At 43.1% G+C, this 24,598-nt stretch overlaps 1 protein-coding gene across 2 annotated transcripts in view; it reads left to right on the top strand.

The window, feature by feature from the left end:
* The window catches only part of LOC130300362 (mesotocin-neurophysin MT), a 40,634-nt gene extending 18,228 nt beyond the window's left edge, over nucleotides 1-22,406 (top strand). The window contains exons 1-3 of one of the 2 annotated variants that reach the window (XM_056551535.1): nucleotides 9,178-9,351; nucleotides 18,865-19,069; nucleotides 22,229-22,406. In XM_056551535.1, the coding sequence (XP_056407510.1) occupies nucleotides 9,223-9,351; nucleotides 18,865-19,069; nucleotides 22,229-22,278 (384 nt within the window). In that variant the 5' untranslated portion in view covers nucleotides 9,178-9,222 and the 3' untranslated portion in view covers nucleotides 22,279-22,406. Of the gene's footprint in view, nucleotides 1-9,177; nucleotides 9,352-18,864; nucleotides 19,070-22,228 lie in introns of those variants that run through there. The other variant, XM_056551536.1, reaches the window with a different exon arrangement.
* The last annotated feature ends 2,192 nt before the right edge of the window (nucleotides 22,407-24,598 follow it).

Genomic DNA, 24,598 nt, shown 5'->3' with positions numbered 1-24,598 from the left:
CAAAGTGTGTTGGACATGCTGCGGCAGGCAACACCCAGGTCGCTACCCCTGGCACGACTCAACCACACAGGTGGCTGAGGTAAAGCGTGGCACCGAAGGAATAGGCAGGATGTAGTCAGTCTGGCTAGAAGTCAGGGCAGGCGGCACAGGAGCGTAGTCAGTAGGGTAGCAGAAGGTCAATAGGCTGGCGGCTAGAAACACGGTCGGGTCACGGAATACAAAGGTCTGATACATGGCAAGGAAACACTAAGACAGCTTTCTCTAAGGTGCAAGGCAAACAAAGATCCGGCAAGGGTACTAGGGAGGAGCTAAAACTTATAACAATGGTGCCGGTGTGAATACTAATTATTCAAAGCACCGGTGAGCGCGCGCAAGGAGGCCTGTGCACGTGTGTCGGAGCTGAGGGACAGAGGCCGGGGACGGAGGTGAGTGACGGGCTGGGACTCGCATGCGGGCGGGCCCGAAGTGCGAATCCCAGCCCCACCGGGAGACAATATACGGGGAGCCGCAGCGCTGTTCATTACAATATCTACAGTCTGGAGAAGACACATTCACACCTGAGACAACTGGAGCAGAATCTTATGAGGAGTGGGCCAAGATACCTACAGTCTGGAGAAGACACATTCACACATGAGACCGCGGGAGCAGGATCATGTGAGGAGTGGGCCAAGATACCTGCAGTCTGAAGAAGACACCTTCACACTTGAGACATCTGGAGCAGGATCTCATGAGGAGTGGGCCAAGATACCTGCAGTCTGGAGAAGACACCCTCACACCTGAGACAGCTGGAGCAGTTTCTTATGAGGAGTGGGCTAAGATAACTACAGTCAGGAGAAGACACATTCACACATGAGACCGCGGGAGCAGTATCTTATGAAGAGTGGGCCAAGATACCTGCAGTCTGGAGAAGACACCTTTACACCTGAGACAGCTGGAGCAGTATCTTATGAGGAGTGGGCCAAGATACCTGTAGTCTGGAGAAGACCCCTTCACACCTGAGACAGCAGGAGCAGGATCTTATGAGGAGTGGGCCAAGATACCTGCAGTCTGGAGAAGACACCTTCACACCTGAGACATCTGGAGCAGGATCTCATGAGGAGTGGGCCAAGATACCTGCAGTCTGGAGAAGACACCCTCACACCTGAGACAGCTGGAGCAGTTTCTTATGAGGAGTGGGCCAAGATACCTGCAGTCTGGAGAAGACACCTTCACACCTGAGACAGCTGGAGCAGTTTCTTATGAGGAGTGGACTAAGATAACTACAGTCAGGAGAAGACACATTCTCACCTGAGAAAGCTGGAGCAGGATCTTATGAGGAGTGGGCCAAGATACCTGCAGTCTGGAGAAGACACCTTCACACCTGAGACAGCTGGAGCAGGATCTTATTAGGATTGGGCCAAGATACCTGCAGTCTGGAGAAGACACCTTTACACCTGAGACAGCTGGAGCAGGATCTTATTAGGATTGGGCCAAGATGCCTGCCATCTGGAGAAGACACCTTCACTCCTGAGACAGCTGGAGCAGTATCTTATGAGGAGTGGGCCAAGATACCTGCAGTCTGGAGAAGACACCCTCACCCCTGGGGGATGGGGGCCCTGGCTAATTGCCAGGATTGCCCCACCCTAAGGCCAGCCCTGGCTAAGAGAGCGATTGCAGCCCCTCCCCTGTTTATATAGGGGGGCTGTGCAAGGAGCCCATAGGTCACTTGGGGGGGGGGGTCACCTGGTCACTGGAGCCCTCTGGGTAACAATCATGTGGTACAAACATTAACCACTCAAGAACCTAGGGCGTATGGATACACCTTGACGTCCTGGTACTTAAGGACCCAGGGCGTATCCATACGCCCATGGGAATTTCGGTCCCCGCCGCGTGCCGGGCGGGGACCGGACCGGGATGCCTGCTGATATCGTTCAGCAGGCATCCCGCGCAAATGCCCAGGCGGGTCATCAGACCGCCCCATGTCGGCGATCGCGGCAGATCGTTGGTGAATTTACACTAACGATCTGCTGCGATTCGGGTCATACGGGTCACGTGTGACCCGCTGACCCGAAGATACAAGGTGATCGGGGGTGTACAATACACCCCCTATCACCCACTGTATCTATGGGGAGGTGGCGATTTCGTCACCCCCCCCAAGAGCGCTGCTATTGGCTGGATCGTCCAGCCAATAGCAGCCGGCGGGGGAGGGGTTAACTGCATCTTCTTGAAGCTCTGCCCATTAGCTGAGTTCAGTCAGCGGGGAAAGCTGCTCGAAGGTGCCAGGGACCCCCCCCTGTGAGGATTGGAGCCACCTCAGGACCGACGATCCCCCATAGAGCAGGGACAGAAAACCCCCCAGGGAAAGGTAGGAAAAATAGTGTAAAACAGTGAAATAAAAGTTAAAAAAAAATCCCCCCCCCCCTGACCCCCTAATAGGTCCCCAAAGGGTCTGCCTGAGATTTTTTAGCTTGACCCGGGCCCTATTAGGGGTTCAGGGCGCTGCATTTGGCCCCCCATTTTTTTCTGGGCCGCAGCTTTTTATTTTTGTTCATATAACGGTGTGTGATATCTAATCACACACCGTTATATATAGTATACACCAAGCACACACACTACATACATCCCCGCCACCCCCCCCCACACACCCCCTCCCCCCCCACCACCGCCCCCCGCCCTCGTAGAAAAAGGCGATGGCTCGTCGGGCATTTTCGGTAGCGGAGGCATACGCTTTTCTTGCCTCCGACTCCGAATCTGTCAGTGAGGACGATGAAGATCCAACATTCCTGTGTTCTTCATCGTCCTCCTCATCATCTAGTACTTATGATGAGCCCACTGCACGGCGGCGGAGACGCCACCAGGCGAGGCCATGCACCCCCCATGAAAGTGCCCCAGTGGCTGGCACTAGTGCGAGTGGTGATGCCGCTCGTACTAGGAGTCCGAACCCCCAGGCAATTTTACCGGAGCCCCCTGAGGGTTATCAGCTTGTCTGGAGACCCCCAGAGGGTTATCAGCCACGGATTCCGGAGTTTGTTGGCGACTCCGGAATCCGGATTGACACGGCTAGGTTCACTGAATTTGACTTTTTCAGTTATTTTTTCAGTGACAGCCTGGTCAATCTAATGGTGGAGCAGACGAATCTGTACGCCAGGCAGTTCATCGCCCACCACCCTGATTCTTTTTTGGCCAGGTCCAATGAATGGTATGCCGTCAGTGCAGCCGAAATGAGGACATTTTGGGGCCTTGTGCTGCACATGGGCCTGGTCAAAAAGCCAAGTGTCAGGCAGTACTGGAGCGGGGACGTCCTATACCAGACCCCACTGTACAGTATGGCCATGGCACAGAAGCGGTTCGAGGCCATTCGAAAATGCCTGCATTATGCAGATAATGCGGCATGTCCACCCCGAAGTGATTCCACCTATGACCGGCTTTACAAAGTGAGGCTGGTCATCGATCACTTTGGAGCCAAATTTTTGGAGGCCTATGTACCGCTTAGGGAGCTCTCTGTAGATGAGTCTCTCATCAGTTTTAAGGGGAGACTCATCTTCCGCCAGTATATTCCCTCGAAGCGGGCGCGATATGGCATGAAGCTATATAAACTTTGTGAGAGTACCTCCGGGTACACACTCAAGTTTAAGGTGTATGAGGGACGATATTTCCGTATTGAACCCCCAGATTGTTCCCCCACTCTGGGTGTTAGCAGGAAAATCGTTTGGGACCTTATGTACCCATTGCTGGATAAGGGTTACCACGTGTACGTGGACAACTTTTATACCAGCATCCCTCTCTTCACATCCCTTGCCGCCAGATCGACGTCTGCTTGTGGGACCGTGCGGAAGAATCAGAGAGGCCTCCCTCCAAATTTTGTTCAGACACCTATGCCCAAGGGTAAGTCCCGTGCCCTCCATGAAAACCTGTTGCTGGTCAAGTATAAGGATAAGAGGGATGTCCTTATGCTGACCACTATTCATGGTAACCCCAGCTCACCTGTCCCTGTGCGAGGTACCACAACAATGGTCCTCAAGCCTGATTGTATTCTGGACTACAATCGGTATATGGGGGGAGTTGATCTTTCTGATCAAATCCTGAAGCCCTATAACGCCATGCGGAAAACACGTGTATGGTACAAGAAAGTTGCGGTCTACTTGGTACAGGTTGCCATGTACAACTCTTTTGTACTATCCCAGTACGCTGGCAACACAGGGACATACCTTCAGTTCCAAGAAGAAGTCCTAAAGGTCCTGATCTTTGCTGACCGGGAAAGAGCAGGCGGACTTCCCAAGGAACTGAAGTTATAGGTGCCAGGATCTTCCCAGGCCAACACTTTCCAGGTCTGGTCTCCCACACTGGAAAGAAGGGACGATCCCAGAGAAAATGCAGAGTGTGTAACAGGAGGGGGATTAGGAAGGACACCACCACTCAATGTGACACTTGCCCTGATCATCCGGGCCTCTGCATTAAAAACTGCTTCAGGGAGTATCACACTTCCATGTAGTGCTAAATTTTCCCTTTTCATTTTTAATTTTCCATAATTTGACCCCAATGTACAAAGTCCAGAGTACATTCCAAGTTTTAACCCCATAAAACCACTAAATTGCCCAAAAAACTCTCATAAAAAAACAAAAAACTGATAAGACCTCTGGGGTATTTTTTTTTCTCTGGGTCATGGGTCACTGAGTCACTATCATCGGGGACTTTTTATGTTGCCTCAAATGCGCAGCGCTCTCTCTCCACCTGAGCGGGTGCGCATTTGAGACAACAGGTTAGGGACGCCCACACACATCACATTCCCAGAATGATGATTCAGAGTATAGGGTTTGGGGCGGGCATATTTTTTAGTTTTGGCTATGCTCTGGGTCATCATTCTGGGAACATAACCTGTTTTATCCTTTTATGTCCCACTGTACCCCTTGTTAGTTATTAGTGTACCCCATATAATGCCCCTTGAGGGGGGGTCCCACTGTTCTGGCTCCATAGGCAGAAGCTCAAGGCCCCTGACTGCCCTCCTGTTCCTCCGTGACCAGTGTGCACCCGGAGATTCATTTTACGCCGAGATATGAGGTATGTCCTTTTTCCAAAGAAATGTATTTACAAATTATTTTTTTTTTTTGCTTTTCTGGCAGTAAATGCGACATGCCCCCCCCCCCCCCCCCCCCCCCCCCCCATTTCAGCAAAAATTAGCAAATGTGACTCCTACTCTTCTGAGCATTGTAGCGCTCTTGCAGTGCATTTGACGTCCACTTATGGGGTACCTCCATACTCAGAAGAGATGGGGTTACAAATTTTGGGGGGTATTTTCTGCTATTAACCTTGCAAAAATGTGAAATTTGGGGGGAAACTTTTTTTTTACATATGCAAAAGTCGTGAAACCCCTGTGGGGTATTAAGGCTCACTTTATTCCTTATTACGTTCCTCAAGGGGTCTAGTTTCCAAAATGGTATGCCATGTGTTTTTTTTTTTTTTTGCTGTTCTGGCACCATAGGAGCTTCCTAAATGCGACATGCCCCCCTAGCAAAATTTGCTCTCAAAAAGCCAAATATGACTCCTTCTCTTCTGAGCATTGTAGTTCGCCCGTAGTGCACTTCAGGTCAACTTATGGGGTACCTCCATACTCAGAAGAAATGGGGTTACAAATTTTGGGGGGTATTTTCTGCTATTAACCCTTGCAAAAATGTGAAATTTGGGGGGAAACACACATTTTAGTGAAAAAATGATTATTTTTTTTTACATATGCAAAAGTCGTAAAACCCCTGTGGGTTTTTTGCTGTTCTGGCACCATAGGGGCTTCCTAAATGTGACATGTCCCCCAAAAACCATTTCAGAAAAACTCACTCTCCAAAATCCCCTTGTCGCTCCTTCGCTTCTGAGCCCTCTACTGCGCCCGCCGAACACTTGACATACACATATGAGGTATTTCCTTACTCGAGAGAAATTGGGTTACACATTTTAAGAAAATTTCTCTCTTTTTACCCCTTGTAAAAATGCAAAAACTGGGTTTGCAAGAACATGCGAGTGTAAAAAATTAAGATTTTGAATTTTCTCCTTCAACTTGCGGCTATTCCTGTGAAACACCAAAAGGGTTAACAAACTTTCTGAATGTCATTTTGAATACTTTGAGGGGTGCAGTTTTTATAATGGTGTCATTTATGGGGTATTTCTAATAAGAAGGCCCCTCAAATCCACTTCTAAACAGAACTGGTCCCTGAAAAAATCCGATTTTGAAAATTTTGTGAAAAATTGGAAAATTGCTGCTGAACTTTGAAGCCCTCTGATGTCTTTCAAAAGTAAAAACATGTCAACTTTATGATGCAAACATAAAGTAGACATATTGTATATGTGAATTAATATATAATTTATTTGGAATATTCATTTTCCTTATAAGCAGAGAGCTTCAAAGTTTAAAAAATGCAAAATTTTCTATTTTTTCATCAAATTTTGGAATTTTTCACCAAGAAATGATACAAGTATCGACAAAATTTTACCGCTAAGATAAAGTAGAATATGTCACGAAAAAACAATCTCGGAATCAGAATGAAAGGTAAAAGCATCCCAGAGTTATTAATGCTTGAAGTGACAGTGGTCAGATGTTAAAAAAAATGGCCGGGTCCTTAAGGTATATTTGGGCTGGGTCCTTAAGGGGTTAAAGTAACAGTACTTCTTTTATACACAAGCTATGTACATAATAGGGGTATGCTGCAGGGGAGCCCTGGGGACATGCACGGACTCTGCCTGACAGGGCAGAAGGACAGTACAGGGCCACATCCCATACTAGGACATCACAACACCTCCACACCTGAGACAGCTGGAGCAGGGTCTTATGAGGAGTGGGCCAAGGTGGGCTCATAGGTGTATAGGGAGAGGTATTAGCAGTAGAAGAAAGTGCTTATAGGTGTATAGGGAGAGGTATTAGCAATAGAAGAAAGTGCTTATAGGTGTATAGGGAGAGGTATTAGCAGTAGAATGAGGGTAGTGCTCAGGCCGCTGTACAGAGCACTGGTGAGACCTCACTTGGAGCACATATCAAAAACTATCTCTAATGTATCAAAAATTTACAGCTCATCTCATAAAGATACAAAGTCTTAAACAGCTTTATAGTCGTAAGAATAAAAATGTTTATCTACCCCGGTCTATGGGGTCTAAACTATCTGGTCCCTGAGGGTTGGAAGACATTTTGCATCACTTATATTATTCTATACACAATAGGACAATAGTAAGGACAATTCTAGCCTGTATGAGTGATATACTAGGGTGGGGTCTTTGGTGGATGCTTGGTATGGATTTTGCTTTGGGGGCACAGGAACTTCTCTCCGCACCTTTGGATGTTTCCAGGACCAGGGGAATTCACTTCACTTCATCATCACATTTGGGATTAGTCAATATTAGCAATACAGTCAGATATTGATTCTAGTCTACACCCTCCAGCGATTGTCCTCCACCCAAAGGTCTACAGGACTCCGATGTTCTATAGACAGGACATTGAGGACGTCGACTATGGCCAAACTCATTTTCTCATATCTATCTATCTATCTATCTTATATCTATCTATCTCATATCTATCTATTTATCTATCTATCTATCTATCTCATATCCATCATTTATGTATCTCTCTCTATCTCTCTCTATCTATCTATCTATCTCATATCCATCATTTATGTATCTCTCTATCTATCTCTCTCTATCTATCTATCTCATATCCATCATTTATGTATCTCTCTATCTATCTCTCTCTATCTATCTATCTCATATCCATCATTTATGTATCTCTCTATCTATCTCTCTCTATCTATCTATCTCATATCTATCTATCTATCTATCTATCTATCTCATATCTATCTATCTATCTATCTATCTATTTCTATCTATCTTATATCTATCTTATATCTATCTTTCTATCTTATATCTATCTATCTCTCTAAACAAGAAAGAACTGCAGAACTCCCAGGACAAACCAGTTTAAGCTGCTGGTTATTCGTCCATGTTAGTACCACAGAGATGAAGAATTAACCAACTTTAAACTGGATTTTCCTGGGAGATCTGCAGTCCTTTCCTGCTTGTATAGAGCTTGAACCTGGGTCAAGGTATTTTCTGCTGACACCTCTGCACAGTATATTGCGTTGTGAAGTACTGCTATATATATATGTACACTATTTATCTATCTATCTCCTATCTATCTATCTATCTATCTATCTCATATCTATCTATCTATCTATCTCATATCTATCTATCTATCTATCTCATATCTATCTATCTATCTATCTCATATCTATCTCCAATCTATCTATCTATCTCTCTATCTCATATCTATCTATCTATCTATCTATCTCATATCTATCTATCTATCTCATATCTAAATATCTCATATTTATCTAGATCATATCTATCTATCTATATATCTCATATCTATCTATCTCATTTCTATCTATCTCATATCTATCTATCTCATATCTTTTTATCTCATATCTATCTATCTCATTTCTATCTATCTCATATCTATCTATCTCATATCTATCTATCTATATATCTCATATCTATCTCATATCTATCTATCTCATATCTATCTATCTATCTATCTATCTATCTATCTATCTCATATCTATCTATCTATCTATCTCATATCTATCGCATATCTATCTATCTATCTATCTCATATCTATCTCATATCTATCTATCTATCTATCTCATATCTATCTCATATCTATCTCATATCTATCTATCTATCTATCTATCTCATATTTAGCCATCTACATCCATAGTCATTCTCTCATGTCCAGTCTGCCGCGTTCCATACAATATCTTATTTAAGAAGGAAACTATTTCCCTTTCAGATGAAGATGATTTATTCCATGCTCCTTCTAAATATGGAACAAGGGAGCCGGGGCCGGGGTACAACGCTTAAGAAGGTTGTGACCACTGATAAAAGGAGAAGCCACCGACACTGACCCTGAGGATGGGTGTAATTGAATGGAACGTCTTACTCCTCGCCGCATTATTTCTTAACACGTTCTAGAAATCGTCTTAGAAAATGAAATGTTCTTTGGTGACCTCACATCTTCAACCTTGGGTTAATAATTGAGGAATTTGGTGTCATAGTCAATGTGCTCTGACTATAGTATTCATGACGTGGCTGAAGGAAGGGGGCGGTGGGAGGAGATGGTTCCTGTAGGGAATATATATATATACATATATATACACCTTGGTGTCTGTCCAGGGGAAGAAGAACTCCAAGGAACATTCCAAGATATCGTTATGACAGCCATGTCTAATGTGTTGGCCATCACCTTTCTTTGCTTTCTAGCCTTGTCCTCAGCGTGTTATATACAGAACTGCCCCATAGGGGGAAAGAGGTCGGTGATAGACTTCATGGACGTGCGAAAGGTAAGAAGGTGCTGCCAAGATGTTCTATGATGATTGTTCTGTATATTCAGAAAACTCAAGATGATCCCTTTAGTGATGTCCGGTAAGTTTCAAGAAACCTCTACATGTCTCCTTTATGGCAGCCGCCTGACTCTGAACTGACACTTACAGGAGACCTGAAGGGATTCCTTGAGTGTTAGTTCTCTTTTTCTTAATTCTTGTATTTCTATTAAGGTCGACTTTTCTCAGACTTGGTTCTCACCAAGGTGGTTCATGTCTCCTGTGATGACGCTGTAGAGGAACTGAACACTTACTGTCAGATTTTCTCGATTACTGGAAGTCTTAGATTTTTTTTCACACCATGTTTTTGTGGTGTCCAGTGGGGGGTATGCATCAGGGGACTCCCCAGCGTATTCATCTGCTATATAGAGAGACAGAACTTGTGGCATCCATGAGACATAGACTTAAATGTTAAAAACCATATACGTGGCATAGATTTTTTTAATGGTTTTTGTTTGCCCCAATGCCCCTGAAGACATCCCCTGTAAGGCGGCAAAACATGTTGGGGTGGGGGGATGGCTTTGCACTATGTTTTAAATCAGAACGGATCTAATTCTACATGCACACTGTAGGTACATGTGGACACGTAGTATTTGGGACATTATGCACAGTCTTATATAGTTGGTGTTAGGTTAAAGATGGTTTAACAATTGTTGTATCCTAGGGTTACAGTGCTTGAGCTGCCAATTGTTATGATCAGTGACGCAAGTTTAACTGCATTGTCTATTGGCATCTATGGGCAAATCCAGCTTCTGTCTCAGCTGAGCTTCAGGTTTCTGTTTCACCCCCATGCTTTACCCTTCAGCTCAGCTTGATCAGGTTAGTTGTTGTGTATAAGCACAAGCTACACATTGATTGATTTCTGTTGACAGAATAAGTTAGTAAATATTTACTTGTGTCCCGACATGTTTTCCCATGTAACTATCACAGTTCCTCAGGGGACTCTGCAGAATGAGGGTTTTACTAATACATACTACAGATTGCCTTTAATGTATTGCTCACTGATGAGGGGCCACAGATCAGAATTTACACAGATTTGTATAATACAGGGTTCCTTTCAGCTCTGTAAACAGCAACGATAAGGCTACTGATCATCCAAATGCAATGAGGCTAATCATTCAGTAGGATCAATTGGTAAAACCATACCTATCTCCCCTATAAGTCCCCTGAGGAAGAATTGATAGTTACACAGGGAAACGCGTCGGGATACCAGGGGTTATTGTTGTAAGACATATTGCATTAGACTTGTGTAGAGATGATAGAGATGATAAGTAGCTGAACCACTAGCAAGTAAACTACCAGAAAATGCACCCTCATAGGTAGAGGGAAGTGAGGGAGGGGGAGCCCTGAGATGCGTTTACAGCGCAATGGCGCAACATATAGTGAGCCCCATTTGAAATTGGTGCAAGCTCTGTTACATCTTTATTTATTTTCTTCTTCATAGAACTGCAGGCAAACCTACTACATTATTTTAACTGTGGGTGTCTGCTACATCTGTATTAGTTATTATTACTATGGTATTACAGGACATTTAGGCTATGTTCACACTGTGTAATTTCCCTTTTTTTCATCCTGCAATTTTGCTGTGATTTAGGTAAAATCGCAGTAAAAGACACGAGAGAACCGCAACAAAAATACAGAAAAACTGCACTGTGTGAACATGGCCTTATAAAACTGTATATAAGAATATTTTTTATCAATTCAGCTGCTTTAGTAAGTTGCTGTCAAACCTACTACATTAGGGACGAGTCACTGAAATGACTAATCCAGCTCTGCTACATCTCTGCAATAGAGTTGGTGTAAATGCTTGGGAGGTATTTAAATGGATATTTATGTGATTAGGCAGCTGTCACACAGCACAGGCGAGTCATTTCAGTTCCAAATTCAGCTCTGCTACATCGGCATTAGGCAGTAAAAAAAAAAAAAAAACACTGCGATATCAGAATGCAAAAAAAGAAAAAACAGTCATGCAAATCACAAATTCAGCTCTGCCACATCTGAATTGGGCAGTAAAAAAAACACAGCAATATCAGAATGCAAAAAAAAAGAAAAAATAGTCATGCAAATCACAAATTCAGCTCTGCTACATCTGCATTAGGCAGTAAAAAAAAAAAAAAAAAAACACTGCGATATCAGAATGCAAAAAAAGAAAAATCAGTCATGCAAATCATCTCTGCTACAACTGCAACATTATTAGGGAGCTATCACAGAAATGTATAAATGAAATGACTTATTCAGCTCTGCTACATCTGCACTAATATATGAAAATACACCCAGTGCCATATGTTATCTTTAGGAGCTAGCAAAATGCAGGAAAGATATAAAAACTTTTGATATGTTATAAAGCATTGCAGAACAATATGTTTTGCAATTGCTTTCATCAGAAATTTTTTAGGATTTCATACAGAAAAAGCCATTCAAAAAACTGTCCACTAGGGGGCTCCTCCTGCCTTCTGGGACACATACCAGTCAGAAACGTCCCGCTCAGCACCTACGTCAGGGACGTTTTCCTTGATTGGCAGCAGGTCCCGCCCTCCTGTACTCGCTCCCGGCCCTCTCACTGCCTGTGTGAGCGCGTGGCCGCCAGGAGCCGGGAGCGCGCACATACATCAGCAGCGTCCTGAGAAGCGGGCGGCGGAAACCAGAAAGTTGGTAAGAGCATATTTTTTCCTATATGCATTTGTGCTCGTGCTGCGGTCCCCCCTGGTTTTGCAGTCCCCCTGGTGTTTCGGGTCCCCCCCCCTGGTATTGCGGCACCCCCCGAACCCCCCCCCCCCCCCCCCCCCGGTGTTTCGGGTGTTTTCCAACAGCTGGAGGCACCCTGTCAGGGAAACAGTGTTCTCCATGACCTGTCAGTATCTGAAACTACAACCCCCATCGTGCCCTGACAAATATACAGGCTGTCAGGACATGTTAAGAGTTATAGTTTTAGAGAGTTTACTGTACCCATCATGTCCTGACAGCCTGTATATCTGTCAGGGCACGATGGGAGTTGTAGTTTCAGATACTGACAGGTTATGGAGAGCACTATTTCCCAGCCAGGGTGCCTCCAGCTGCTTCAAAACTGCAACTCCCAGCATGCTGGGAGTTGCAGTTTGGAAACAGCTGGATGCACCCTGACTGGGAAACAGCGCTCACCCTAACCTATGACTCTCTGAAACCACAACTCCAATTATGCCCTGACAGATATACAGGCTGTCAGGGCATGTTGGGAGTTGTAGTTTTATAGTGGCTGTGGAGTGACAGTTTTTTTTAGGAATAATATAAAACTACAATCCCATCATGTGCTGACAGATATACAGGCTGTCAGGACATGATAGGAGTTGCAGTTTTGTAGAAAGTGAAGATTGACTGGTTGTGGACGGATCACCTGAAACTACAACTCCTAGTATGCTGACAGCCAAATAATGTGTGGAAATGCTGGGAGTAGTAGTTTTGCATAAGCTTTAGGCACATTAAATGGGGGAGATTTATCAAAAACCTGCCCAGAGGATAAGTTTTCCCTGTTGCCCACAGCAACCAACAAGGCCTCTGAAAAATGAAAGAATGGATCTGATTGGTTGCTATGGGCAACACAGGTTTTGATAACTCTCCCCCAATATTTGTAAAATTCTGTGTTATAGCTTTATTGCCTTTAGCTGTTGCAAAAGCTACAGACAAATGATGTGCAGGCATGCTGGGAGTTATAGTCTTGCCAATCATGTACCTCCAGCTGTTGAAAAACTACTATTCACAGCGGGTCTGGACGGGCAAATGATGAGTGGGCATGCTGGAAGTTGTAGTTTTGCAACAGGTAGAAGAACATAGCTTGGTTCAAGTGTGTTATAAACGATGTGTGGGCATGCTGGGAGGAACACAGCTGGAGGAAACACTGCTATAAAACAGGGAATCTCCAATAATCCTTCTTCCTGGGTGTGTGTGGCATAAAACCAGAGAGGAAAGGGTTACAGATGAGACTTCTGTACACTGCCAGGAGCGGGAGAACAGTGACTCAGAGCAGAGAGAGGAAGGGGGCGTGGTTATCACACTGAGGAGAAGAGGGGGCGTGGTTATCACACTGAGGCGAAGAGGGGGCGTGGTTATCACACTGAGGAGAAGAGGGGGTGTGGTTATCACACTGAGGAGAAGAGGGGGCGTGGTTATCACACTGAGGAGAAGAGGGGGCGTGGTTATCACACTGAGGAGAAGAGGGACACTCCCCCGGCTTTTGTGGACAAGTTTTATTGTGAGCAGCATATAAAAGGGAATTCTAAGGCTGCGTTCACATCACGATTTCTCCATCCGACCTGAGGACACGACTTTTATAACTTAAAATCGTATGAAATCGTATATAAAGTCGGATCCATTGACCTCCATTAAAAAATCGGATCCATTACACACATCCGATTTGATCCGCATCCGATTTCACTCGATTTTTGTTCGGGTCTGAAATCGGGGTTGACCACGATTTCAGACCTGAACAAAAATCGTGTGAAATCGGATGCGGATCAAATCGGATGTGTGTAATGGATCCGATTTTTTAATGGAGGTCAATGGATCCGACTTTATATACGATTTCATACGATTTTAAGTTATAAAAATCGTCTACTCAGGTCGGATGGAGAAATTGGAGAAATCGTGATGTGAATGCAGCCTAAGAGAAATAAAGGCCGTATACTCATAAAAATGACATGTACAGGATCAGGATGAGGTGCAGTTTTTCTTTTTTTGGAGATCTGGCAGGTACGCTTTAAGAAACTAAGCTCTGCTACATCTGCACTTGTAAATTGGGGTCAAGCTAACTAGATTATTAGGGAATTATTACAGCGACAAGTCACTGAAATTATTAACTCGGATCTGCTACATCTCCGCTATAAAGTAAATCCGAGGGAGCTTTTAAAGGGGTACCCCGGTGGGATTTATTTTTTTTTTTTTTTTAATGAACTGGTGCCAGAAAGTTAAACAGATTTGTAAATTTCTTCTATTAAAAAAATCTTTATCCTTCCAGTACTTTTTAGCAGCTGTATGCTACAGAGGAAAATCTTTATTTTTTTTATTTTTTTTTTGTCTTGTCCACAGTGCTCTCTGCTGACACCTGATGCCCGTTTCAGGAACTGTCCAGAGCAGGAGAAAATCCCCATAGCAAATCTATGCTGCTCTGGACAGTTCCTGACATGGACAGAGGTGTCAGCAGAGAGCACTGTGGACAGACAGAAAATAAATTCAAAAAGGAAAGAATTTCCTCTGTAGTATAGAGCTGCTAAAAAGTACTAAAAGGATTAAGATTTTTTATTAGAAGTAATTTACAAATCTGTTTAACTTTCTGGCACCAGTTCATTAAAAAAAAAAAAAAAGTTTTCCACCGGAGAACCCCTTTAAAAATGCATGTTAAATAAGTTAAAAGATTAACTCAGCTCTGTTGCTTCTCCATTTGTAAATTAGCGGGTAACAAAACAGGGGTTACAAATTCATTCTGGGAGTTGTAATTTTGCAACAGCTGGAGGTCCACAGTTTGAAAACCAAGGCTATACAGTTACCATTCATCCTATGCACAATGCAACTGCTGTGTATTCATATCTACACAATAGTGACAAGCGCAGATATAGCAGAGCTGTGCACATAAATCCATCCAGGACCACCCCGGATATCCTGGATCTGTATAAATATATATATATATATATATATATATATATATATATATATATACTGTATATACCGTATATTTATTCGAGTATAAGCCGACCCTAATATAAGCCGAGGCCCCTAATTTCACCCAAAAAACCCAGGAAAAGTTATTGACTCGACTATAAGCCTAGGCTGGGAAATACATCATCCCCCCCCCCCGTCATCATCCAGACCCCCGTCATCATCCCCCCCTTCATCATCACCGCCTGTCAATCCCTTCATCAGTGGTCTTCAACCTGCGGACCTCCAGATGTTGTCAAAACTACTACTCTCTCTCTCCCTCTCTACAAACCTCTGGAGGTCCGCAGGTTGAAGACCACTGCGGCCTTCGTCATCATTCAGACCCCCCTTTAGTTTTCTACTCACCTCCCCTCAGTGGGAAGGAAGGGTGAGCTGGTCCGGGCCATCTATGCTGCAGGGACCGTCCGGTGGGGAGGGTTAGTCGTTCCGGGGCTGACCATTTTAACCGGGGGGGGGGGGGGGGCACTCTTCTCCGCGCTCCGGGCCTGCCCCAGACTAGTGATGTTGCCTTGACGACGATGCACTGGGACGTTCATTCGCATCCCTGTGCGTCATCGTCAAGTAAACGCCTTCAACCTGCGGACCTCCAGAGGTTTGAAAACTACAACTCCTGGGAGTTGTAGTTTTGCAACATCTGGAGGTCCGCAGGTTGAAGACCACTGAGAAGGGATTGACAGGCGGAGAGTTCAAACCGAGGGGGTGCGTTTTCGGCACGATATATCGAGCAGAAAAACTCGGCTTATACTCGAGTATATATATATATATATATATATATATATATATATATATATATATATATATATATATATATATATATATCTATATATATCATCATCGTCATCATCATCATCATCATCACATTCTGAGACGGTTTCCCTATTTTCGCTTGCAAATTTCTAAGGCTGGGTTCACATCACGTTTTTGCCGTATTGTTTTCAATCAGTTTTTATAAAGTGAACCGTATGGCAAAAAAAACTGATGGAACCGTATGGGAGAAAGTAAACCGTATGCGTTTTTAAAAGTGCATACAGTTCCGTCAATTTCTATAAAAAAAAAAACATACGTTTTTGAAAATGTTGGCCATTTTTAATGGGAGGGGTGTTGGTTGAGGACTTTACAATGCAAATGCGCATGTGCAAAGTAAAAACCGTATACATGTGCGTTTCCCATTGACGCCCATGTTAAAAAAAAACGTATGCGGTTGCAGTACATTTTTTTACAAAACCGTGCTGTTGGTTTCAAAACGCATACGGTTTACTTTTTCCCATAGCAAATGAATGGAATTCCTTTTGTGTAATGAAAAAATTATGCAGTTTTACTATAAACTTTTCTGTATAAATTCCATTTGAGTTGTCAAGATCTCTGCTTGCTGTCAGTGAATAGACACCTTCATCCAGTCATATGATGGGGCATCACAACACTGTGGGGAGAGATTTATCAAAACCTGTCTGGAGGGAAAAGTTGCCGAGTTGCCCATAGCAACCAATCGGATCGCTTCTTTCATTTTCCACAGGCCTTTTCGAAAATGAAAGAAGCGATCTGATTGGTTGCTATGGGCAACTCAGCAACTTTTTCCTCTGGACAGATTTTGATAAATCTCCCTCTGTATGACTATTGACCCCATTGCAAGACATTGGGGTCCTTAAGACTGTTTGTATCCAGCGTATGGCGCATCTCGTCCTGCATTGCGGGTTCTAATATACAGCTGAGGCTTTGCTACACTGCATCAGTGTAGACCCAGTGATCTACAACCTGTGGCTTTTCAGCTGTTGACAGTGTTTCCTATCCAGGGTGCCTCCAGCTGTTGCAAGACTACGACCCCCAGCATGCCCGGACAGCCGAAGGCTGTCCGGGCATGCTGGGGGGTCGTAGTCTTGCAACAGCTGGAGGCACCCTGGTTGGGATACATTTTACTAGAACAACCAGCATTACCCAAGAGGAAAGTATTAAAGGGGTACTCCGGTGAAAACCTTTTTTCTTTTAAATCAACTGGTGGCAGAAAGTTAAACATATTTGTAAATTACTTCTATTAAAAAATCTTAATCCTTCCTGTACTTATTAGCTGCTGAATACTACAGAGGACATTCTTTTCTTTTTGGAATGCTCTCTGATGACATCACGAGCACAGTTCTCTCTGCTTACGTTATTATAATAATGCTTTATTTGTTGTTGTCCTTAGTGGGATTTAAACCCAAGTCCCCAGCACTGCAAGGCAGCAGTGCTAACCACTGAGCCACCATGCTGCCCTTAGCATACATCTGCTATGGATGGTTGCTAAAATGGACAGAGATGTCAGCAGAGAGCACTGTGCTCGTGATGTCATCAGTGTTCCAAAAAGAAAGGAATTTCCTTTGTAGCATTCAGCAGCTAATAAGTGCTGGAAGGATTAAGATTTTTTTTTATAGAAGTAATTTACAAATATGTTTAACTTTCTGCCACCAGTTGATTTAAAAGAAAAAAGGTTTTCACCGGAGTACCCCTTTAAGCAGTGTTTCATACTGCTTGCTTCCAGCAGGGGGAGTATCTGACCATCACTGTCTTGGACATTTGTAGTGCTTGAGGCTGTGTTCACATGATGCGTTTTTCTCGCTGCATTTTAGATGGGTTTTTCACACAATGTTGCTGTAAATTTTACCACGTGGTAAATTATTCCCATTTTTTTCCAGCATTTTGCCAAAATCATGGTAAAATTGTGGAAAAGATTCATCACATACGCAAAAAAAAAAAAAAATACGCATAGTGTGAACAGTCTTAGAGCATGATTAAAGCTATGCTGTAAATTTTGGGGAAGGGAAGATTTATTACTGTTACTGTGACCATAAAAAAATAAAAAATAAATAAATAATAATAATAATAATAATAAAAAAAAAATATATATATATATATATATATATATATATATATATATATATATTAGAGATGAGCGAACTTACAGTAATTTCGATTCATCACGAACTTCTCGGCTCGGCAGTTGATGACTTTTCCTGCATAAATTAGTTCATCTTTCAGGCGCTCCGGTGGGCTGGAAAAGGTGGATACAGTCCTAGTAGACACTTTCCTAGGACTGTATCCATCTTTTCCAGCCCACCGGAGCACCTGAAAGCTGAACATTATCATGTGACTAACAATTATGTGACCAACGTCAAAGGTCCTTTTCACTTAATATACAACCTATTCACATTATGGGGAAAAACTGCAGGAGAGCCCTGAGGATGTACAGGGACTCAACCTGACAGGACTGTAGGAGCATATCCAGTACTGGGACACCACACATATTTATTTATATTTATATATATATATATATATATATATATATATATATATATATATATATATATATGTAATCGCGATATGCTGTCATTCTGCATTTTGGAATGTGTTCTTCCTGTGATTTTAGGGCAAATTGCTGCAGAAACAAGGTTATTTTACTTCTGTTGTGTAATTTGTGGTAAAATAGCAACATTTTTCATGGGATTTCGCCGAAATTTCAGTTAAATTCAAGAACGCAGAATAACCGCACCACGTGTATTAATGCTAAAGCCGAAAAAAAAGGCCCAATTAATGCTAAAGCCAAAAAAGGCTAAATGTAATTTTCGGAAAGACGTGCGCTTTGTAATAAATGTGTCTCAATTAACTTCAGTGATCTTTATTTTACTCCACTCTCAATAAATCTATTTATTTTTTCAATGTAACAGCTCCCCTCTTGTTTACAGTCTATTTCTGGTATTGCAGCATTGTGTTCCTCTGCTCCCGTCTTAAGATGTTTTCTTGCCTTTCTACCTATTTTAGTGTATTCCATGTGGACCAAGGAACAAAGGTCACTGCTTTGGGCCCAACATCTGCTGCGGAGAGGAGCTGGGTTGTTACTTTGGCACCACCGAGACCTTGAGATGCCAAGAAGAAAACTTCCTACCTTCACCATGTGAATCTGGAAGGAAGCCATGTGGAAACAATGGAGGAAACTGCGCAGCCTCTGGCATCTGCTGCAACCACGGTGAGAAGTTATGTTGTCTTAAAGGGGTATTCCGGGTATATACATCTTATCCCCTTTCCAAAGGATAGGGGATAAGATGTATGATCGCAGGGGTACCGCTGCGGTCACGCCCCCTCTCTTTGCCATGAATGGAAGGGGCGTGGGGTGACGTCACGTCCCCATCTCGGAAACAGCACCCGGCACAGAATTCCAGGGGCTGCACCGAGATTGCGGGGGTTGTAGACTTGCAACAGCTAGCCGATGCTGCCCGCTAGCTGTTGTAAGACTACAACTTCCAGCATGCCCTTATTCTTGGGTGGGGTGGCAGGAATTTCAGTTGTAAGGGGCCCCAAAATTACTGATGGCAGGCCTGGTCCCAGCACAAGACGTTGCTGCAGAGGTAAGGGGATACAATGGACATCCCTCTTTGCAGTCTCTCAGGACTGGCATTGGTCAAGGCTAGGATTTTGGGTTATCTGATGTATGTTGGATCCTCAAAAAAATAGGAGGTATTGAGGGACCTGGAAAGGACATCTGCTCTTTGGTTCTTCTCATCTGGACCATAAGTAAGAATGAAATCGCATCTAGGGCAGGCATCACTTCCAACAACCCTCCATCACCAACTGAGAAATTCCTCAAGACAAAGAGAATTTTTTCAAGAATCCTTTTTTAACCCTGATAACGGAGAGAAAAAAAGCTCCAATACCAATTGAGAAGGTGACAACGTCCAAGAAAAGGGGCCTTTTAGGATAAGGATGATAGAGGACCAGGGCAGAGGACAAGCCAGACATTTATAGCCTAAAGTAAGGAAGTGGACCAATTACGGGTATTTACTTATTTCCACGATAGGGCTGTGAAGACTCTTCAAAGATCTTAAGAATTTGACCTCTGAAGAGTCTTCAGACCTACATGTTCAGTACTAAGGAAACTTTGTTTGGTGTCCATGTGGTCCCTGAGAGGAGATGATGTTACCCAGAAAAGGAAACTCCCAAATAAAGCTTCTTCATAAATATGCTTTAATGTAAGCCATCGCCTCCTTGGACAACTCCAAGATGATAGAACATATTGGACTGCTGAAGGCCCACGAATAAAACTTCAGTGGACAGGTCTCTTCTATGGAAGTCAACCGGAACTGTGAGATGGTTGGGAAGGCTTGACCCTGAGGAACCAATTATACTTTGACTGAGGTGACGCATAGGGGCTCCTGGTGATAGGAACCGAAAACTTGCCAATAAAATGACTGACCCAAACTGATCTCCCCACTCACATCTAGGCCTTTGAGTTTCTCCAAGCTCATGGGCCACAGTGGACAGTAGAGCACAGATGTCCTTTCTGCCCACAGTAAACACATAGGGGGAGATTTATCAAAACCCGTGCAAAGAAAAAGTTGCCTAGTTGCCCATAGTAACCAATCAGATCGCTTCTTCCATTTTGCACAGGCCTTGTTAAAAATGAAAGAAGCGAGCTGATTGGTTGCTATGAGCAACTGGGCAACTTTTCCTCTGGACAGGTTTTGATAAATCTCCCAAATTGCCCCTTGGTCAATCAACAATTGCTTTCTTTCTGAGACCCAATTGCATGGGCTCCATGGTTGAGTTGTGGGTATATTGATGGCATATTGTCTAACCATACAAGTCCTTTGTTTCATGTGCTCTAGAGGTCACGCTAGTAGATGAAACCCAGTTCCTCAAAGACTCTCTGAAATGTAGTCAAGAAAGAGATCAAAGATAACTATGTTGGGTTGTTGCTCCTTCATAAGGGTTATACCCAGGCCAGAGCTCAAGCTACATAGGCCACCTTGGTGTGGACACAGTACAGTTCAAAGTATATGGTCCCCAGCAGGACCCTTATTATACTGTAGAGATGTTGGAAGACCAGTCATAAGGTGCAGACTTGAAGGAATTTTCTGGATCATGGGAACAAAAGAAGGAAGAAAGATGGGAGACTGGAAACTGCTTAGACCATTGAGGGTTCTTAGACAGACTGTGTTTTCTTCTTGGCGGAATCCGTTATACATTTGGTGCTGGCTAGACTAGTAGACTAGGGATCAGAGTACAAAGGGTCCCTTGACATTCCGAACACTGGAGCCAGCGCCAGGAGCTCGTGACGTCATGCCCCACCCCCTTGTGACGTCACACCCTGTCCCCTAAAGTTCATGGGAAGGGGGTGGAGCTATGACATCACGAAATCCCGGCGCCGGCTCCAGCATTCGAAACAGTTTGTACCAAATCTTGAGCAGTGGAGTACCCCTTTAAGCTTTGCGAGGTGGTATGGGCTTTGCTGCAAATACTTTTTTTTTTTTTGAAAAAATAACTATAAAGTCAGTCAAAGGCACCATGTATTAAGAATGAGCTTACCATTGGTGATAGCATTGACATATAGTAATCCTAGGCTCCTCCCATTATTATCTATACACTCTATTAGAAACTGTAAATGTTTAAAATTTGTTTAAGTGCAGAATTATTTGGAGAGCAACCCTAGATGATCATACGGGACCAACCATTGTGCCTTGATCTACCATCAAAAATGACTGTGAAATTTCGGTGTAACTCATGGGTGAGGCTAAACTTGGGCATGGGCGTTAACAATCCAACCCATGTGATTTAACTAAACCACCTCTGAGGAGTGGCCTCCTCATCTGCCAGAATTTCTTCCATAAACCGGCAGAAAAACAAGAAATAAGTAGTATTGTTATGTAGAAATAAGAAAGCTTGGTGTCATCATGTGTGTGTGTGGTCATCTATACAATGGCCCCTATCATAATTTTTTTTTATTTTTTTGCATCTTTGCATTCATTAACCCTTATAATAATGTAGACACATAGGTCTCTCAATCTTGTTCTTCCCACACATCTAATGGGTTTGTTACAATGTAGGTAACAGCTGAACTATCGGTCCAAGAGTGGAAAGAATTTTGAGGTTCATACAGCATTTCCTATACTGATACAAAGTTACACACTCTCCGCTGTGTTGGTGAGACTAGTTCCAGGACAGTTTTCAGCCTCTGCATAAAAACAAGAGCCAAATATGGACTTAAAGCAACACAACTGTACATAATGTAATTCTAATATACTAGGTTACCCAGATAAGATCCATATATATATATATATATATATATATATATATATATACATAATGTATGGACTGAAGACTGTAACCATCTCATGTCTGTTTCTTCCAGAGAGCTGCACGATGGACCCGGCATGTGAACAGGACTCTATGTTTTCTTAGTTGGTGTCCTCAGACATGGTAGAACTTCTCTACTGTCGCGAATCCACTTGACAACCAAACTGGCCATACAACCATATGATGCCGCTGTGTATAGATGTACTGTACAGTAAATAAAGACCTGAAACATGGCTGTACTTATGTCTCTGTTTTCCACAACACAACTGGCACCATCCTAGACTGTAACATAAAAAGAAATGTATGTGCACTCACCGCACGGTACTTGTCACTGCATTCCAAGGTCCGGGTCAAGGTCCGGTGGCTGGATCTCAGCGTGGACGCATGATGGTAGCGTTCAGAGGCAACGCCGGCAGTTTCGCACGTGAGTGCGTGCTTCTTCCGGCCTCGGAGGCCGGAAGAAGCACGTACTCACGTGCGAAACTGACTGAGTTGCCTCTGAGTGCTACCATCATGCGTCCACGCTAAGATCCAGCCACCCATGACCCGTACCTTGGAATGCAGTGACAAGTACCATGCGGTGAGTGCACATACATTTCTTTTTATGTTATTTGTCGATACTTAACCTTTAGTATATGCACCCCGCAGGTGTCACCACCCACGTTGGCCGCTGAGGTTGACCGCATACTCCATACATGTGAATTCTCCGTTCAGTGGGCCCTCCCCTTTTCCGTCTTTTGTACCAACCATCCTAGACTGTAGTTCCACTTCACACATAGGAAGATGAGATATGAAGAGCTATATGGGGTCAAGATACCCAATAGTGACCACACTGGGTGTTTCCTATGAGGACTTAGAGGGGACATCATGGGAGTGAGGGCCCTGCTCTTAAGAGCTTGCAATTCTATGAGGAAATAAGGGGGGACAAGTAAAGTAAAGTAACTACCCTATATAGCATTGAAGTAAAAGGCACCTTCAATGCTATATAGGGTAGTGCACTTAAATGTGGACCAGCCAGTATGTACAGATACACCAGCCAGTATTTACAGATACAATGTATTCAGAAAGTCTTCAGACCCTTTCACTTTTTTGCATGGATAGAGTTTATAGAATATGTAGACAGATGAAAATACATACTTTAGTTTGGTATGGATTTTAGGGGTCCCTGACCTTCTTCTTCTCACACTCTAAGTAAGTTTTCATTCTCACAGTCCAAAGATTAACTCCCAATGGGGTATCCTGAGACGTGTAGTTCCTCTTGATGCTTTGCAATGCCCAACTGCGGGGTGCAGGTAATTCTTTGTAGTTTTGACCTGCTTAAAATTCACTAAGGCAATGAAGAGGTTAATAATACCTCTAGTACAATGAAAAGGTTAATAATAGCATTCCCGATGGTCTCATAGGCAGTAAAGAAAATTATAATAGCAATCCTGGTGGTCTTGGACAGGGAAGAAGGCAATAATAACATCTCTATGATCTATGGCAGTGAAGAGGTTAATACTATCCCTAATGGTATAGCACAATAAATAAAAAAAATAGGGATAGGGAACAGTAGAAAGTAATAATAGCATCCCTATGGTCTATGGAAGTGGAAGAGGTTAATTAGTCATACATTCCCTTGTATATAGTGATATGGACCGTGCTGGTATAACCTGGGTATATACTGTATATAATTATATATGTACAGCTGGTATAAGTTATATATCTCCTGTATATAGTGATATGGACCATGCTGGTATAACCTTGGTATACACTGTATATAATTATATATGTACAGCTGGTATAAGTTGTATATCTCCTGTATATAGTGATATGGACCATGCTGGTATAACCTGGGTATATACTGTATATAATATATATGTACAGCTGGTATACGTTATATATCTCTTGTATATAGTGATATGGACCGTGCTGGTATAACCTGGCTATATACTGTATATAATATATGTGTACAGCTGGTATAAGTTATATATCTCCTGTATATAGTGATATGGACCATGCTGGTATAACCTGGTATATACTGTATGTAATATATATGTACAGCTGGTATAAGTTATATATCTCCTGTATATAGTGATATGGACCATGCTGGTATAACCTGGCTATATACTGTATATAATATATATGTACAGCTGGTATACGTTATATATCTTCTGTATATAGTGATATGGACCATGCTGGTATAACCTGGGTATATACTGTATATAATTATATATGCACAGCTGGTATAAGTTATATATCTCCTGTATATAGTGATATGGACCATGCTGGTATAACCTGGGTATATACCGTATATAATTATATATGTACAGCTGGTATAAGTTATATATATATATATATATATATATATATATCTCCTGTATATAGAGATATGGACCATGCTGGTATAACCTGGGTATATACTGTATATAATTATATATGCACA

The sequence above is a fragment of the Hyla sarda genome, chromosome 1 (assembly GCF_029499605.1).
Source record: "Hyla sarda isolate aHylSar1 chromosome 1, aHylSar1.hap1, whole genome shotgun sequence".
In the NCBI taxonomy this organism is placed as follows: Eukaryota; Metazoa; Chordata; class Amphibia; order Anura; family Hylidae; genus Hyla; species Hyla sarda.
The sequence above is the reverse complement of the archived record's forward strand: the minus strand, read 5'-3'. Positions and strand labels throughout refer to the sequence as shown.